The sequence below is a fragment of the Callorhinus ursinus genome, unplaced genomic scaffold, assembly GCF_003265705.2.
Source record: "Callorhinus ursinus isolate GAN/ISIS: 27379988/994484 unplaced genomic scaffold, GSC_fseal_2.0 scaffold51, whole genome shotgun sequence".
Taxonomy (NCBI): Eukaryota; Metazoa; Chordata; class Mammalia; order Carnivora; family Otariidae; genus Callorhinus; species Callorhinus ursinus.
Genome location: NW_027397113.1, coordinates 8946552 through 8964375, shown reverse-complemented (window position 1 = coordinate 8964375; position 17824 = coordinate 8946552). Strand labels below are relative to the sequence as shown.

The 17824-nt window shown below is 52.0% G+C and overlaps 2 protein-coding genes across 9 annotated transcripts; one reads left to right on the top strand and one right to left on the bottom strand.

The window, feature by feature from the left end:
- Positions 1–762: 762 nt before the first annotated feature.
- On the bottom strand, positions 763–9311 carry CYB561A3 (cytochrome b561 family member A3). Of its 6 annotated transcripts, none has more exons than XM_025878945.2 (9): positions 9167–9310; positions 7577–7669; positions 6798–6905; positions 6337–6394; positions 5541–5739; positions 4683–4891; positions 3882–4036; positions 2993–3149; positions 763–2326 (listed from the first exon to the last, which is right to left on the bottom strand). In XM_025878945.2, exons 5-9 carry the CDS (start codon positions 5722–5724, stop codon positions 2303–2305), a joined length of 729 nt encoding a protein of 242 aa, XP_025734730.1. In that variant the 5' UTR covers positions 5725–5739; positions 6337–6394; positions 6798–6905; positions 7577–7669; positions 9167–9310; the 3' UTR covers positions 763–2302. The 6 variants fall into 6 exon arrangements, with proteins under 6 accessions (XP_025734730.1, XP_025734732.1, XP_025734731.1 ...); XM_025878947.2 differs by having other exon boundaries at positions 7592–7669; XM_025878946.2 differs by lacking the exon at positions 9167–9310 and adding an exon at positions 9019–9150.
- A 102-nt stretch (positions 9312–9413) lies between these two features.
- Positions 9414–15836, top strand: TMEM138 (transmembrane protein 138). Of its 3 annotated transcripts, none has more exons than XM_025878949.2 (6): positions 9414–9678; positions 9761–9994; positions 11894–12159; positions 13207–13378; positions 14533–14608; positions 15105–15836. In XM_025878949.2, the coding sequence occupies exons 3-6, from the start codon at positions 12032–12034 to the stop codon at positions 15215–15217; spliced, it is 489 nt and encodes a 162-aa protein (XP_025734734.1). In that variant the 5' UTR covers positions 9414–9678; positions 9761–9994; positions 11894–12031; the 3' UTR covers positions 15218–15836. The 3 variants fall into 3 exon arrangements, with proteins under 3 accessions (XP_025734734.1, XP_073739769.1, XP_073739770.1); XM_073883668.1 differs by having other exon boundaries at positions 14868–15836; XM_073883669.1 differs by lacking the exon at positions 9761–9994.
- Positions 15837–17824: the final 1988 nt, after the last annotated feature.

The window sequence follows — 17824 nt, the reverse complement described above, 5'->3', positions numbered from 1 at the left end:
CAAGCCAAACCCCAGGTCTCTCGAGAGCAACACTGACAGCGGGTGGGCAAGCAGGAAGGGGCTGTGGAGTCTGGCGCACGACACACGCCTGGCCCATCCTTGGTGCAGGGGCGCAGTTAAAGGCACTGGCGTGGACTCAAACCAGACTAAATCCTGATTCTGCTTCCAACCAGCTACGTAAACTCAGGTCTACTATTTAGCCTCTTGGGACCTGTAAAACCAGAATTGTACCCGTCTCATGGGGACATGGATGAGCACTGAAATAAACTGATGAAGGTAAAGCCCCCAGTACAGGCCAGGTGCTTATTCACTGAGAATCACTATCATCACCGTCCCCAACTCCTTCTGGGTCGTCTGCTCCACCGCCAGGAGGTGTCCACAGCTGGTCACCAAGGGAAGGGGGCTCTCCGTCACTTACTTTGCCCAAACTTGGCTGCAGGGCCCCTCAATCCCTGGGCCTCTCTCTCCAGGGTCCCCTGTCCCCTGTGGGTGTGCACCACGGGTCCCGGATCACTAGGTATGGTTATCAGTGTGCACAGGATGCACATACCCAGAAGCTGGGAAGGATACTGACATAAACATCTGGCCTATGGATCCCGATTCTACCATTTCCTGGCCAAGGGACCTCAGTCACCAGTGACCAAGTCCCTTATCCTTTTTGAGTTCTGGATTATAAAACAGGAAACATTTCCTTCCTTGTGAGATAACCCAGTACTCAAGCTTTTCCTTATTAAGGACAATCCACACAGACCACGAGTCACATACGATTCCAGGAGGACAATCACAGGATCTTCGGTGCCTTTTGAATTTCTGCTCCCGGGGCTGAGGGTCAGAACTGTCCAGAGGCTTTAATAAGTTTTTAACCACGATGTCAGTACAGTAGAGAAGGATTTGATTCTTCAACACATGATAAATGGAAATCAAGCTTCAGGTTACAGGCCTCCCACATGGAAAGAGGGGGCGCTGGTCATGTTGACTGAGGTGTCTGGCAGTCATCCCAATGGCTTCAAATGCTCCATCCCCTCGGGAAGTCCAGTCACAGGCCTGCCAGTGGGCCACGTGAGGGTGGGGTGGACCGTTAGCCTCGTCTCCACGTGCTGGGGCAAGTGCACCCAAGCCCCCGGTGTCCTGCTGCTTGTCACTAAGGACGGCAGTATGGAGCCCGGGGCCTGGCAGGGCTCATTCGGAGAGGGTGGGAAAAGCCACAGTGCCATCACAGAAGAGAGGAGCAAGTACTCCAGCACCCCAACCCCAGCTTCTCCTCGGGAGGCAAGTAGCTGCTCACCCTCTAGTGGAACAGGAGACTGGATTTGGCCACCCAAGTCGCCCGAGTGGGAAATGAGGCAGCTTGACACTCAGCAGGGAGCACCTTAGAAAGTGGCCGTGGCCCCAGGGATCTGCTGGGCATGATGCACCACAACTCTGGCTTGTTTCACGGTGAGCTGGAGAGTGAAAATCAGCCGGGCTGGGGCTCTGCCAGCCTGCCCGGGGACAGGCAGAGAAGCCCTGATCCGGGGAGGGGCAGCAAAGGAAGCCTGAGGCCCCCCTGGCGCTCAGCCCTCCTGGACAGCCGGGGGACAGGCTGTTGTTGGGGGAGCAGGCTGCCAGGGTTCGTCGGGTTGCCTGACTGTGACGGGTTTGCATGTCATGGGGCAAGGCCAGGATGTAGGCCAGGGCTGTAGCAGCGGAGCGGAGCCGCACAGTCCCAACGCAGGCGGGCATGAAACAGAACGGCAAAGGGCAGTCAGCCCCTCCACCGCTCTGCTGCCCTTCTCCCCGCTCTCCTTCCGTCACCTCAAGATGTGTGTGCCCAGCCTCACGTGCAGCTGGGCTGGCTCGAGGTAACAGCGGATGATGCCCACCCCACGGTGGGGGTGGCCCAAAGGAAATGCAGGCCTTTAAGGGAAAGCTGCTGGACACCGCCGCGTCCCTCACTTTTCACATGCAGACTGCACTTGAGTCCCGGCTCATCCGCACTGTCGAGAGTTTCTACCACATCCTTAGGGCTCTCGAGGGGAAGTCAGCTTGACTTCACACGCAGAGCGGGGGCAGCAGGAGCAGCTGTGGTGGGGCCAGGGGGGCCGTATGTAAATGAAGACCAAGAAGCTGAGGCCAGGAAGGAGCACGGAAGCTGAAGCCACCAAGCAAAGCGGGTGGGCAGCACACTGGCGGAGGGAGCAGGCCCCGCATGGAGGCCAGAAGACGTCTGGGCCCGGAGCCCAGGGCAAGTGTTGCTGAAACCAGACAGGAGTCCCAGGCAGAGCAGAGCTACTGAGGGGAAGCACCTCCACCTGCTCCTGGCTCACTCCCCATCAGGCAACAGGGGCTGGAAAGACAGGCAGAGGCACGGCAGTTAACAGCCTCACATCAGAATAGCCCCTAACATGCAGGAGCCCCCCCGGGCCTGAGCTGTTCAGATAGACCCCCAACCTGCAGAGCGGTCCCCATCCAAGCCACCACGGCTTTCAGGGATGACCCACAGCCCCTCGGCCTGATAGATACCCCCTCTCACCGCATCCTTCAGGCACTTTGAGTGGCCAAGAACAGGCAAAACCTACCCCAAGCACTCACCCCTTCGGCAAGCGCCCGTTAGATAAGCTCCCCCCCCCCCACGAGACTAGCCCCAAGGCTGGAAGAGTAGAAATTACAACACCCTTTCACCGTGCCCAGGCCCTTCCTTGAGGGAGAGAAGGCCACACTTTCCCCTCATGAAACCACAGGAAGTTGGGGAGGGGCATAAAGACCAGTCCTCTCCCAAGAGACAGGCCCCCGGAGCCCCCTGAGCCTGAGCAGCTGCATTTGCCACAATGGCTGGGATGCGCTACTTTGATACCAGGGCTCCCCATCAGCCAACCTAACCCCACCTTCAAGCTACTTGGTTTCCCACCACGCTACGGAGTGTTCTTCCTGGCAAGGCCCAAGACTTTCCTGGGTGACCCTTCTCGAAACCTGGCCCTACCCCAGCCTGGAAGGGGAGACCAGGACCCCATACCTGTCCTTCAGTCAGGATCCCTGGCTCTGGGCGTTTCCAAGATGAAACCAGGAGGATGTAGAACACCAGGAGCCCGAAGAGCACCACCAGCATCCCGAGGCTGTTGGCAAAGACAGCCTCACTGGGCAGACTGGAATATAGCTGGGTGGCATTTTTCCTGAAGATGACAAAACAGGGTGGGCCCTTGAGAGACTTTCCACCCGTGTTTGCCCAACACCATTAGCAGATGGTGAGAAAAGCTTCCAAGGACCATCTCTGACCTGGAACGTTAACATACTAAGTCCCTACCACCACGCAAATATCTACAGACTGCTTTCTACCTCTGCGGGAACTGAAGCTCAGAGAGGCAGGTGAGCTTGCCCAGCGTCAGAAAACTAGTAACTAGTAAATGGCAGAGCCAAGACTTAAACCCCAGTCTGACCTCCTACCTTATTTGCTTTCACTACCCACCCCCTGTCTTAAAAGAACGGGGGACGGTAGCGGTGAGGCATGCAGGCTGTAACCCCAACCCAAACCCCAGCGCCGCCGCTTACTGGCTGTGTGCCCTCAGGTCAGTTACTTAACCTCTCTGTGCCTCAGTTCCCTTCTTTGTAAATGGCAATGGCAATGACAACAGTATCTATGTTGTAAAATGATTAAAGGGTTAAATTTAAGGTGCTTAGAAGAGTTTCTGACGCACAGCAGGTACTAAGTCAGTTTGATGGTAGATACACGTTTGCTGACCAATTTACCGATCTCAACCTAAAGACTCCAGGACCTTCCAGATCAGGAACAATCCCAACCCCAAAGGCTCCCCTCCCTTGGCTAAGTCCTATGATCACAGGGTACATCTTTTGAAGACCCTATGCCTTCCCCTCCATGTCAGAGTGGGGGGCCCCATCCCACTCACAGACTGAAGAAAAGCTTCTCATTGATGCCGGAAATGACAGATGCAACGGACAGGGAGAGGATGATGACGCCAAAGAAGAAGTGGATGGGTTTAAGGAGGCTGCGCAGCCACACGGACGCCCAGGGCAGCAGGAAGACGGCAAAGCCCAGGAACCACTGTGAACACAGGGAGGGAGAACCTGACGGCCCTGTGCTGGGCCCAGAGGTGCAGCGGGCCATCCCGCCCCACCACGACCTCCTACCCTGCAATGGTCCCTCACCCCTCTTTCCCAGCTCACACCTCCCACCAGGTGCCGCCCCTAGCTTCTGCACTGTGGTCGCCTTCTTCGCCAAACCAGAACGTTCCATGAAATGCTTAGCTACAAGCCCGGTCTCCCGAAAGCCCAGCCATCCTTGTACGTCCCTGCTTCCTTCCAGTCCTGGCCCATAGAACTCCTCCCTTGTACGGGGCTGGCCTCAGAATGCAGAAACCACTTTCAGAATTGCTTCTGGTTCAAAGAAAGGTGGGAATGGGGAAGGTGGCAAAGATGACCTAGCGTCAGCGTGGCGTGTGCTGTGATCGGGGCAGCTGAGCGTGCCCCAGGACGACAGAGGGGCAGCGTGACAAGTAAGAGAAGGAGCAGGTGAGTGTGGGAACCGGCAGTCTCCTCCGGCCATTTCAGCTGCCGACGCTACGGGGTGTGCCCTGCGGGGCCGTCTCCAGGCGGTGAGCAGAGGGAGTGTGCGGTGCGGGTGAAAGGGCAGCCCCAACCAGAACCCCCAGCCGCCAGCCGGCAGCAGGAACCCGAGGGAGGGCACGCACCTGGCAGGCAAACAGGAAGACGGTGACGATGCCCAGCCAGCTGTGCAGGGAGTAGAGGTTGGCGACCTTGGAGTGGCGGTGGAACTGAAAGACGGCGACCAGCCCCAGCACGGTCAGGATGAAGGCCAGCAGGTGCAGGGCCGCGTGGCCAATCTTCCATGGCAGCTTGGGCCCTGCCCAGGACTGCGGCAGGCGGTACACCAGCGAGGCTGCAGAAGAGAACATCCCAGGGCCCGGCCTCTTCCCCTCGTGCTGCCCCACACTACTGCGATCGACGTTATCATCGTTCCCATTTTACAAGCGGGGAAATGAGGCTCCCCTGGGCCCCGAGGCCCAGCTCTGAATGCATGGGGCAAAGATGGGTCTGGCGGGAGTAAGCAGCTTCCTCGTGGAAGGACCTGACCAGGGCATGAAAGGCTCCAATCTCCTGCTCCCTAAAGCAGAAGTTGGCAAACTACAGCTCACGGGCCAAATCCAGCCTGCCACATGTTTCTGTAAGCAGTTTTGTTGGAACATAGCCACAAACATGTTTTGGGGTTATCTATGGCTACTCACAATACAGTAACAGAGATGAACAGTTGCAACTCAGGTCATATGGCCTGTAAAGCCTTTGCCATCTGGCCTTTTACAGACAAAGTCTGTCAATCCCTGCCCTAGAGAATCTGTAAAGCTACCCTCCTCAGACGCCCCCATTCTCACTACTTCTTCCTGCAAATGACACCTGGGCCCAGAGGCAGCCCGACCTACCCCACTCCCAGAGCCCCAAACCCAACAGTGACAAAGGCCAGCCCCGGGAAGGGAGAGCTCTGCCCCAGCCGGGTCTGGGTCATGGAATGTCTGCCATGACCTCGTACTCACCAGCACTGTAGAGTACCACTAAGCCAACAACCATGAGCACTGGGTGATAGTTGAACATGAGAATGGTGCCATCCCAGGCAAAGCCACCATGCCACAAATGCATCCAAAAGATGGTGAGGATGATACACATCAAGCCCAGGAACCACAGTGAGTAGAAGGACAAGTAGAACCATCCCATGGCCATTCTGAGCAGGTGCTCCTGGAAGAAGCAGACGTCACACATCCCTGCTGGCTCTGCGGGCTTGAGTGCACCTCACCTACCAGCTAGAGGAGTAACACCGAGCTCGCTCTTGCTGGAAGGGTGGACACTTCTCACTTTAGTTCTCCTGCCACCAGCCTGGGCACCGCCCCATGAGACCTGGAGTGCTGGGTAGGCCTGACCTCTGATTGTGGACAGTAAGGATGGCCCCACCCCAGTACCTGGCAGCACACAGTGCTGGGGCCGGCTCTGGAGAAGGGCCAGAGGTCAAGTCTCTCGGCCCAAAGCCCTGGGATTAGCCTCCCTTCACAGAACCAAAAGGTAAAGAATCCACCCCACCGTACCCCACAAAAAAGAAGGGACAGGAATCCAAATCCAGGCTAGATCACACAAATGCCTAGGCCCTCAGTTCTACCAGAAGGAGGCAAAATTATCATCTGCAAGGAGCCAACACACTGTTAGGCCAGCGGAGAGGAAGTCCTATGATCTCCCACTTCTACAGGTAAGTTCTTCGCCAGACGGTGAACTCTGCGAGGCTAATCCTCCCACTGAGGAAGTAAGATCGGGACTTCCCTCTGGGGTCCCCACACTCCACACCTTGAATTGGACAGCAGCCCTCAGATGTCTCTGGGCCTGAGACTTCTGCTTTCTCTTCCTCTGAGGAAAGTTCAGAAGAGAAAAGAGGAAGCAAGAACTCATGGTCTAGAAAGCAAGAGTTTATTTTGAGATTTCTCCATGTCCTTGATAAACTCAGAAACCAACTCTGATTTCAAGACAAATGCCTAGGGCCCTGAGCAGCTGCTCTTACAAACCAGGCAGCTGGGGTGCGGGCTGGCAGGCACACACACAAAGCCACGGGACCACGTCTGCGTTCAGGGGGCGTGTAGGCAGCACAGGCCTAACTCTCAAGGCTGTCACCCTGTCCCGCAGACTCACACCAAGGAGGGGACGCTGTGGCATCCTGCAGTTGAGATCCCTCAATCTGAACCAGCTAACAGAAAAGGAAGGCCCTGAAACAGCCAAGAACTCCCATGGCGATGAAACACTTGATTCCTCACCTTTAGACTTAGTGACAAGCTGACAGAGTGGTGGCCGAGGCTCCAATTCTTATGAAGTGGGGCACCTTGAGCAAATCACTTAGCATTTGTAGGACTCGGTCGTCTCACCTGCAAGAAAGTCATGGTAATAAGAATATACTGAAGAGCAGCTAGGAGCAGACACCCCACTAGAACCCATGAACATTATGATCCCATTTGCTCCCATGAGCAGTTATCATCCCCATCTTATAGACGAGGAAACCAAGGCTCAGGAAGATTAAATACCAGCATTAGGACCCAGTAAGTTTCAGGAAGTTTCAAAGCCTTGTCTGTTTGGCTTCAAGGCTCCTGTTTTTTCCTTGACCACAGGTTGTCGAAAGGGCAAGTAAGAAAATGTCCATAAGGACATTGTGAGAGCAAAGTATTCTCCTTTTCTTGGTGTTGTCACAGCAGTTCATCCTACCTACAAACTACATACAGCCTGAAGCTCGTGGCCTTCATGGCAGCCCAGGCCTGTCGGTGGCCCTGATACTAGGCTATGCCAACTCTTTCCACAGCAGGTGTCCACCTAACCAGAAACAGACACTGAACTCTCACAATGTGACCCGAGTTGGCAGTAGTCACTGAGAAAGGAAGATCCGAGGGGCTGGGGGAAAAACAAGCTTCCATAAGGCCAAGGGAAAATAATGCCACCATCTTCCTAGGAGTTTCATGACTCAACTACTAAGCTCAGAGATTTGCCACCCAGCCTCAGAGGTGTCCCCTTAGGCCCCGTAAGAGCAGAGAAAGTTTCAGGTCACCAGATGTTCAGTCACCTCCCGGTGAGGTCGGCATGAAGCACTTGGTCAGCAGGCTCCATCCACCAGACAATTATCTTTCATGACTTCCTTTTCCTTTGGAGAAGAAAAAACAAAAGTAAATATCATCCAAAAGGGCTGTGTCCACCCTTCTCGAAGAGGTCCTGGATTACGGCTCTGGGACAGACTTAGAGTTCACAATTGGGACACTTTTCTGACAACGGGCTATGATGTTATACTGCTCACAGTACGCAGATGACCCTACCTCTACGCGAAAGTGCAGAAGAAAAAAGAAGAATGCAGTAAAATTGCAACCCTAACACTGAGAATATTCTATCATTTATTCCAAGAAAGTAGGTTGTGCTATGATTTCAGGATGTGCTCACCATTGTTTGGTCTCTGATTCTGTCTGCACTTGGTCGAGCCCCATGCTAAGGCAGAAGTCACCATGCCCTTCTATAAGGGCCTAATGGAAAATATTTTAGGCTTTGCAGGCCAAAGTCTCTCTCCCAACTCTGTCATCAACTCTTCTGATGTAGTGCAAAAGCAGTCATAAACAGCACCTTCACAAACGAACACAGCCATGTGTCCAAAAAACTTTATTTAGGGGCACTGAAACTTCAGGTTCAGGTCATTAGTACAAATCAGAAAATATTATCCTTTTCATTTGTGTTAATCTTTTAAAAATGCAAAAACCATGCAGGCGGTGTGTCTTACTCTATCGACCATGATCTAAGAAATGTACTCTCCAACCTAATACTCTCCTCAGTCCCTTGACAAAAAACGATTCTCCCTGGCTGCTGTAAAAGAGATCAGGCCTCGGTGTAAGAAATGGGTAAGCTTCCATTCAGCCCTTGATCTTAGGAAAAGGCTCTATTCCAAACTCTTACAATATTACTTTTATAATTTAGAACTACAAATAGATGAAGGAACAGAAAGTCAATTTGTTGCCCCCGCTTCCAGGATGAATGGTGGGGATTTTGGAAACCCTGAGAATCAGACTTCGCGGTCAAGTCCTACACTCTTCTCTTACAGATCAAAATCACTGGAACCCAAAGAAGGAAAGCGACTTGGCCACGATGAGTGGCAGAGCTGGTACAGGAACCCGGGTTCGCTTCCCTCAGCTCCAAGGACTCCTCACGTCCAAACGTGGCTTCTGTAAAGTCAGGGCTCAGGAGTGAGGGCCCCTAAGTTTCAGTCGGGAGGTAGATAGGCAAGGCGCTCCTTGGCGCCACAGTGATTACAGACCCGCCCTTCCAGACGGCCCCGGTCTGGCTCAGGTGTCCGGAGAACCGTTCCAGGAACCCGGAGCCCGATCCCCGACTCTTCTGCGGGGACGAAGGGCTGTTGGTCCTAGCTAACCTTCGGTGACAATAAGGGCGAGGGGCTCCGCCTGCTGACTGCGACTCCCGAAGCGCTTTCGTGCCTGTACAACCACACCACACCTGTAGAAGGAAGGGCGCGGACAACGGTGTCCATTTCCTACAGGAGAAAGCTGAGGCCGAGTGAAGGGTAGCGACAGCGCGGAGAGGTAGTAGCGGAGCCAGCGCTCGAACCCAGATCCCTGAACTCCCCATCCGAGCTCTTTCTCACCCCCGAACCACAGTGGGTCGCAGGGGTCTCCGAGACCCGCCTCTCGCCCCCCGGCGCGGTAGCTACCAGGACTCCAGGCGGACGGAATCCCGGACCCTGCCGGAGGGGCGCGACCGTGCAGACCGCACCGCAGCCCCAGGGCTGTGAACCGAGCCGCCTCCTTCTCTTATAGGCTCACAGCACTTCCGGGCGCGCGCGCGGCCCCCTGGGAAATGAAGTCAGAGGTTGCAGACTTCCAACTCCAGTTCCTTCGCGGGCGTGTCTTCCCCAGGGAGCGCCGCCAACAGTTCGGCCCGGTCCCTCACCCCCAGCTCGTGTGTGGGCGGACGCGAAGCCTCTCGTCGGGGACTGGCCCTCAGCAAGGCCGCGGGGCAGCGTCTGGGAAGGTCAGGAGCTGGACGCGGCGTCGCCGGGAGCAGGAGAGGAGCGGGCCCAGGAAAGCGGCGGCCAGATATGGCAGCCGGGCTGGCCACAGAGCGCGGAGCGAAAACCGAGGACCGGCGGATAACACGGTACCGACGGAGCCCGCGTCCGCCATCTGCTGCCGGGATTTATTTATTTTTTTTAAAAAGATTTTATTTATTTATTTCACAGAGAGAGATAGCGAGAGCAGGAACACAAGCAGGGGGAGTGGGAGACGGAGAAGCAGGCTTCCCGCGGAGCAGGGAGCCCGACGCGGGGCTCGATCCCAGGACGCTGGGACCATGACCTGAGCCGAAGGCAGACGCTTAGGGACTGAGCCACCCAGGCGCCCTACTTCCGGGATTTAAAACCGGTTTCCGGAAGCCAGGACGGCGTCCCCATGACAACCGACGTTGGGGCTTTGAGGTGAGAGTGCTTGAGGAGTGGGTGAGGTGACCAGAATCGGAATTTTTGTTTTTACTGTTTTGGGTGTTTTTTTGTTTTTTTGGGGGGGGGGTTTGCCAAGGGAGCCGCATTTTGAGGTGGATTGGGAAGGATTGGGAGGAAAGCTGCTCTGGGGACAAAGGGAACGCGGCAGGGAGCGTGGACAGACCGAAGACGGCTTCGTTACCTCGCGAATCTCTGCCTCCTTAAAGCGGAGGCGATGGGCCTCCTTCCCGTAGAGTTGGCGGCGGGCGGCTCTCTGTCACGGATCCTCACGACAGCCCGCCGCGGTGGCCCGTGAGGTCGTGGTTTAGAGCGCGGGGCGTTGGTGTCGTCCCCCCGCTGTGAAGCCTGGCTCTGCTCCCCTGCGACCTGGAGGCACGACTTGAGCTCTGACCCTGGGTTCTTGCCTGTATAACGGGGGGGCTCCTTCTTTCCCACCTTGCAGAGTAGTCGCGAGGATTAAAGGAAGTTGTCCTGGTGGCCAAGTGTATCATGGTGCTGGTAGTAGGTGATAGCTGTCCGCTCAGAGAAAGTGCCATCATGCAGCCACTAAGGTGGGACTTCTCCACCAGCGGAGGGGGATGCGGTTCCTTAACCTCTCAGAGCCTCTGTGTGGTATGGGGATTAAATTCATACTAACGGCTGCTTCTCAAAATGGGTGTAGGATTAAGTAACCTGACGAATATAAGAAGAGCTTGTAAATTGTAAAACATTTTGCAGACGTTAATTTAATCTCATCCTCTTACACCTCAGAGCATTTTGAAATTTGTTTATAGATTTGACCCAGCTGGAGGGGTCACAGGACACCTGCAGAGCAATTTCTGGGCCTTGGATTATGTGAAAGTAAAGACTCAGCCCCCCTTACCTGGTGCCACTGTGTTGCCACCCCCTTAAACATAGAGTTTTGCAGGAGAGCACTATTTCCTCTGCCCTGCCTGCACCACTTCCCACTTCTGCGCCAACATCTTTCCCACCTAGTACATATCAGCCTGTCTGTTAAATGAGAGGCAGCTTTGGGCATTGGTTAAAAGCACAGACTCTGGACCCAAGCTGCCTGAATCCCAATCCCAGCTCTGTCACTGCTACTAGCAGTGTGACCTAGGACAAATTATTTTACCTCTCCGAGCCTCAGCTGTCCTATCTGTGTAATGGGTAGAGTAATACTAGTGTGTCTTCTACTTCATGGGGTTATTTTGAGAGTTACAGAATTTTAGTGCTTAGAATAGTCCCTGGCAGGGGTGCCTGGCTGGCTCAGTCCGTGGAACATGTGACTTGATATTGGGGATCAGTGTCATGAGTTTGAGCCCCATGTTGGATGTAGAGATTACTTAAAAAAAAAAAAAAAAAAAGAATAGTCCCTAGCATACTGTAAGTGATTATATAAAGGTTTGCTGCTGCAATTAGTATTAGAATTAGTATTAACTGCATGACCCAGACAGTCACTCTTTGTAGTGCTCCTAGATTCCTTTGAACTCAAAAGTGGAAAGAGCTCTGCGTTGGGGCGCCTGGCTGGCTCAGTTGGAGGAGCATGTGACTCTTGGTCTCAGGGTCATGAGTTCGAGCCCCACGTTGGATGTAGAGACTACTTAAAATGAATAAATTAAAACTTAAAGAAAAAAGAAAGAGCTCTGCATTTAGAAGTTTCCAGGCATGCAGAAAGTTTGAGGGTGAAGGTCCCTAGGAATGACTAGTTGGGTTTTTTGGGAGGTGGTAGTGTTTTTGGTCTTTGATGTATCCCAAGCAGCTAGAATGGGACCTGGCATGTAGCAGGTCCTCAGTAAATATTTACTCTATTAATGAATTTCTAACCACCTCTCTCTCTCTCTCTCTCTCTCTCTTTCTCTCTCTCTCTCTCTTTTTTCCTTTTTGCCTCAACAGGCCCTTGTCTTAGAGCAAGGAAAACAGCTCTGATTTGAGGAACTAGTGCTTCTCCCTCAGTGCTGGGGAGAAAGCCAGGAGCTGTCTTCTGGGGAACTGTGGAGTGTGCCCCTGGGGACCCAATAAAGCAGAAGGAAGATGCTCCAGACCAGTAACTATAGCCTGGTGCTCTCCCTGCAGTTCCTGCTGCTGTCCTATGACCTCTTTGTCAATTCCTTCTCGGAGCTACTCCGGATGGCTCCTGTCATCCAGCTGGTGCTCTTCATGTGAGTTCAGTGGGTGGGACTGGACAGCTGAACCCGAGCGGTTTGAAAGCTCTGACAATTGTGATTTAGCATTTTAAAGTTATTAATAGAGAAATCTTAGGGAAAATAAAATTTCATGTATCTTGAGTACTCCACAGACATGTCACAGATCCTGTATTTATATGCTTCTAATAAGGGTCTAGGATCCAGGGAGCAGTCAGAGGGTTATTTTCTCAGTCTGTGAGTAGAAGTATTATCTTACATTGCTATGAAAGAGGATTACAGAACAGTGAGCTCAAAGGGCAGTCAAATCTGTTATGTATATGGGATGAAGCTGTTGGCATTTTTCTTCCACAATGATTGATAGACTCCACGAGGCAAGTTATTAACAGAAAATCAGTCTTTGACACTGTCTTCCTTCATTCAACAAGCGTTCATTGGCCTGCCAGACAGTGTTCTAGGTACAGTAGTAAAGCTGACAATTTCCTGCTCTCACAGGATTTCCACTCAAATGGAAAAAGACAATGAATACATTTTTTTAAAGATAATTTTGAATAGTAACAAATGTACAGTGGATGGAAAGCGGGTGGGGCGGAGAGGGGAGGGCTCCTTGAGGCAGTGGGGTTAAAGGAGGGTTTCAGAAGAGGAGACATTGGAACTGAGACTTGAATGGCCCTAAGACACCAGCCGTGCAAAGATCAAGGGAAAGGTGTTGCCATCTGTCTAGGCGGAAATGTCTGGCAGGCCCAGGTTATGTGACAGGCGGGGCTGGCTTTTTCTGGATATAGGGAAGAAAGCAGCTTCTCCTCCCAAGTGTCTAGAAGGTCAAGAGCACCAGAGCAGGAAAGCTTTGTCTGTGGGCTGCACCTCACTGATGGGGCCAGCAGGGAGTTCGAGACTCATGTCATTTGGGACCCAAAGCCCATGCCACTGTTGGGGGGGGGGTGTGGTTTCAGGGGCCTAGAGCACAGGGAAGGCCAGACTTCATGGTGTCCCTTAGGACTTAGGGCCAACTCTTGGGTCGTCCCACAGACCTCCATTTGGCTGTATTTTGTTTGATGTCTGCAGCATCCAGGATATCGCGATACTCTTCAACATCATCATCATTTTCCTTATGTTCTTCAACACCTTCGTCTTCCAGGCTGGCTTGGTCAACCTCCTCTTCCACAAGTTCAAAGGGACCATCATCCTCACAGCTGTGTACTTCGCCCTCAGCATCTCCCTTCATGTCTGGGTCATGGTAAGAGCGGAGCTCTTGAGTTCCTGAATCCTTAAGGGGCTAGAAGTATCTTTTTTCTAGGAATCCAGCCTCAATTTTTTACATCTCACAGAAACCTTGACAGGAAACAGGTGTGTTTGTGGTGAATGAATGTGGTGCCGCCTGGGCTTGGGGAAGTTGCATAAGGCACTTCTGCCCGACCTTTTGTGTTAAAGAACTGCCTTATCCAAGAGTCAGGGGACACTTCTGGAATATTCTGTGCACCTTTGCCCCAAAACAGTCCTGGTAAAACAGGAAGGTGACTGTGTTTCATCATTAGCTGTTTGGGCAGGTGGGTGTTGGGACAAGGTATTCTTAGACATTGGTGTCCCGTGGGAAATGGCCAGGCCAAGAGTGTCACTTGCCCTTTAGTGCTTCATGCCCTCTGCTCTGTGCCCATCACACCAGAAGGACTCATCTCCAAGGTGCTGACACGGCCTCACAGCAGATCCCAGTTTTCATGGTTCAGATTCTCCTGCTTCACGAATTGTTCCATCTCTTTGGGTATTGCCGGTGTTTCTCATACTCATTTTGATGGAACGCATTAAAACCTCAGGGTTCTCTAGTCACTTCTCTACTAAAGCCACCTTCTTAGACTGAACCTTCTCTTAAGTCGCCCTTGTTATTCCAGAGAGAAGTAGAGCTCACGGGAAAGAAATAGCAGTGCCAGAGTCTCTTAAGCGCTTCCTGAAGAGGATTGTCTCTGCTCTGGTTCTTGGGGCCAAAATAGGTCCTGGCTTTGTACTTTGTGCTCTAAAGCTGTTAATCTGATTAAACCCTGAGTGTACTAAGCCTTTATCTGACAGGAACTGAGCTTGAGATCTTCAAGGAAAGACAGTGACCACACTGAACTGAGATAATGTGTATCACTTCTCCTTGGAAAAGGCTATGGAATGAAAGGGAATAAATAGCTTAGTTCAAACTCTCTCCTCCAGGGTTAAAAGGATATTTCCTTTGCACAGAAAAGGGAGTTTGAAGCTCCTTTGAAAAACACTCCTTGGGGTTGTGGGAAGAGAGAAGGAGGCTGAGATTAGCCTGATTTGAAACCAAGCGGCATTTCTGCAGCTAACCAAGTTGGAGATTCTAGGGCCTCATCTGGTCACTAACCTTTCCCTGTCTACTCATGTCTCCTTCAGAACTTACGCTGGAAAAACTCCAACCGCTTTGTCTGGACAGATGGACTTCAAACGCTGTTTGTATTCCAGAGACTAGGTAAGGACCAGAGCAACCTCAGGCCTCCCTTCAGTGGCACCCATGGCTCAGGCAACTAAGGGCCGCGATCCTGGCTTTCACAGTCCATCACGGCCAGCATGGGACGAGTAAAACAGCCATGACAAGAGCAGGAGGGATGGTGGCCGGCTGCCCTTGCAAGGGAGGCACTGGGAAATCAGGGGGCAGGGCCCCTCCGCCTTGTTAGGTTGTGTTCTTTTTTTTTTTTTTTTTTAAGATTTTTTATTTATTTATTTGACAGAGAGACACAGAGAGAGAGGGAGCACAAGCAGGGGGAGTGGGAGAGGGAGAAGCAGGCTTCCCACGAGCAGGGAACCCGATGCGGGGCTCTATCCCAGGACCCTGGGACCATGACCTGAGCTGAAGGCAGACGCTCAACGACTGAGCCCCCCCCAGGCGCCCCGTTAGGTTGTGTTCTTAGCCTGAAACGGATATTCAGGAGCATCACTGACGCTTCTTTCCTGCGTACTGCCCACAGCGGCGGTGTTTTACTGCTACTTCTACAAGCGGACAGCTGTGAGACTGGGCGATCCTCGCTTCTACCAGGACTCGTTATGGCTGCGCAGCGAGTTCACCCAAGTCCAAAGGTGACCGCTTCTTGTCACACTGATGGATGGATGCCTTTCCTTCCTGACAGAGGCTATGTTTGTGGCTCTGTGGGGTGGGCGTCGGCCCTATGCACAGGAAGCACCTTGACTTTACTAGGACCGTCTCTGGCCACTTGTGTTCAGCCATCAAGAAGGAAGATCTTCCGTCTTGCAAATTGAAGTGTTTCCCAGTACAGGCTTCAGTACATAACCCTCCCCGGCCTCCACCTCGGTTCTGCCCCTTTTCCTTTCCTGCTCTGTGCCCCTCTTCTCACACAGTGCTGTGAGGCTTGATCCTTGGGAGGCTGTCACTTAGCCTGGTACAGGAGGGGCTCCTGGCACCTGCTTTCTTTGCAGCAAACATAATTAATGGATGCAAAGAGTGACATTTCTGAGCTCCTGACTGATCACACTGTAGACATTTAGATTTTATACCTAAGGTGGCTTTTTTTACATTTTATAAATAGGAAATAAATCGAATTCTTTTTCCGTACATGGTAGAGTCTGTTTGTGTAGCTACATCTCTTCCCAGATAAGAAGCATGTCAAGTCCTGGCCTTAGCATTTACTTGACCCAGTGGGCAGCTTGAACCACAGAACAAATAAAGATATTTATTGAGTGCCGTTATGAGTATAAGCTATTTTTGTAGAAATTCGAGGTGCGATCTGATGCCCCACCCCAACCCTTGGAGTTCCAGACTTCTGTGCCTTTTTTTTTTTCGGGTTTTATTTATTTATTTATTTTAGCTGAGAGAGAGAGAGAGAGAACGTGTGTGCATGTATGCATGTGCACCTGGGGTCAGGTGGGCGGGGGAGGAGTAGAGGGAGGACAAGCAAACTCCGCGCTGAGCAGGGAGCCCGACATGGGCCTTGATCTCATGACCCTGAGATCATGACCTGAGCCGAAGCCAAGAGTTGGACGCTTAACCAACTGAGCCACCCATACGCCCCTGGACTTCTGTGCTTTATTCAGCACAGATCCCTTAACTGCCCTCAGAAGAATAAAAATGTTCCTTAGCCTGTTTTGGCAAAAGAAATTTTTTAAAATTCATATGCCCATGGTATCAGTTTTCTTTTGCTAGAATAATGTGTAACAGACTACCACCAAACTTCAGTGGCAGGTACCAATAAATAGTTACATGGCTCTTGAGCCTTGGGGTTCAGCTGATTGGGCCGGTTCAGGTGATTTCTGCTGGGCTTGCTCATGTGTCTGTGGTCATCTGTGGGTCAGCCAGGCAGCTGTGATGATCTTGGGATTTGGGGCTTTTGGCTAACCTAGGCTGGTCTCAGCTGGACTGACTGGGCTGTCCTGGTTCTCATGAGTCATCGTCCAGAGGACTAGCCTGGGTCTGTTCACATGACAGTGGTAGAGGAGCAGAAGAATGAGCTCCATTGTGCAATCTTAACTTCAAGCCTTTGCTTGTATTGTGTTCTCTTGGACTCCCATTGGTCAAAGCAAGTCATATGACTGAGCCCAGAGCCCAGGTGGGAAAGCACTGCAAAGTGTCCTGGTAAAAGGCACAGATAGAGGGAGGGCCATTAATTCAGTCTAACCACGTCAGAAGGTTGCTCTGTAAAACTCATCATTCAGGGCGCCTGGGTGGCTCAGTTGGTTAAGCGACTGCCTTCGGCTCAGGTCATGATCCTGGAGTCCCGGGATCGAGTCCCACATCGGGCTCCCTGCTCAGCAGGGAGTCTGCTTCTCCCTCTGACCCTCTTCCCTCTCGTGCTCTCTATCTTTCATTCTCTCTCTCTCAAATAAAAAAATAAAATCTTTAAAAAAAAAAAATAAAACTCATCATTCAGAAGCATTTTAGCACAGGGGTGGGCAAACTTTTCCTGTGAAGCTCCAGATAATAAATATTTTAGATTTTGAGGGCCATATGGTCTTTGTTGCAACCATAAGCATACCTTGCTTTATTGCGCTTCACAGATACCGTGTTTCTTACAGATAGAAGGTTTGTGGCAAACTCATGTTAAGCGAGGATGTTGGCACCACTTTTTTCAACAGCCTTTGCTCGCTTCATGTCTGTGTGTCGCATTTTGGTAATTCCCGCAACATTTCAGACTTTCTCATTTTGATTATATGTGTTATGGTGCTCTGTGATCAGCGATCTTTGATGTTGCTATTGTAATTATTGGGGGCACAATGAAGCGCACCCCTGTTGGTTAGCAAGTTTAGGCCATAGATGTTCAGCATGTTGTGATTCCACCGACTGGCTGTTCCCCGTCTCTCTCCCTCCTCTGGCCTCCCTATTCCCTGAGACATGACAGCATTGAACGTAGGCCAGTTAATAACCCTACCATGGTCTCTGAATGTTCAAGTGAAAGGAAGAGTTGCATGTCTCTCACTTAAAATCCAAAGCTGGAATGACTAAGCTTACTGAGGAACACATGTCAAACGCCAAGGTGGGCTAAAAGCTAGGCCTCTTGGGCCAAACAGTCAAGTTGTGAATGCAAAGGAAAAAAATGAGAAGCGCTGCTCTGGCATTCACACAAACAAAGCATAGCAGCCTTGTTGCTGATACGGAGAAAGTTTGAATAGAAGATCAAACCAGCCTCAACGTTCCTATAAGCCCAAGCCTAACCCATAGCCAGGCCCAAACTCTTCA

Excerpts from the sequence above, each read along its gene's own strand:
- TMEM138 (XM_073883669.1), top strand. The coding sequence starts at position 12,032 with ATGCTCCAGACCAGTAACTATAGCCTGGTGCTCTCCCTGCAGTTCCTG. Across the intron at positions 12,160-13,206 it reads ATCCAGCTGGTGCTCTTCAT|CATCCAGGATATCGCGATAC; the intron begins GTGAGTTCAGTG and ends TGATGTCTGCAG. Across the intron at positions 13,379-14,532 it reads CCCTTCATGTCTGGGTCATG|AACTTACGCTGGAAAAACTC; the intron begins GTAAGAGCGGAG and ends TGTCTCCTTCAG.
- CYB561A3 (XM_025878948.2), bottom strand. The coding sequence starts at position 5,724 with ATGGCCATGGGATGGTTCTACTTGTCCTTCTACTCACTGTGGTTCCTG. Across the intron at positions 4,037-4,682 it reads TCTTCCTGTTTGCCTGCCAG|TGGTTCCTGGGCTTTGCCGT; the intron begins GTGCGTGCCCTC and ends CTGTGTTCACAG. Across the intron at positions 3,150-3,881 it reads GAGAAGCTTTTCTTCAGTCT|GAAAAATGCCACCCAGCTAT; the intron begins GTGAGTGGGATG and ends TGTCATCTTCAG.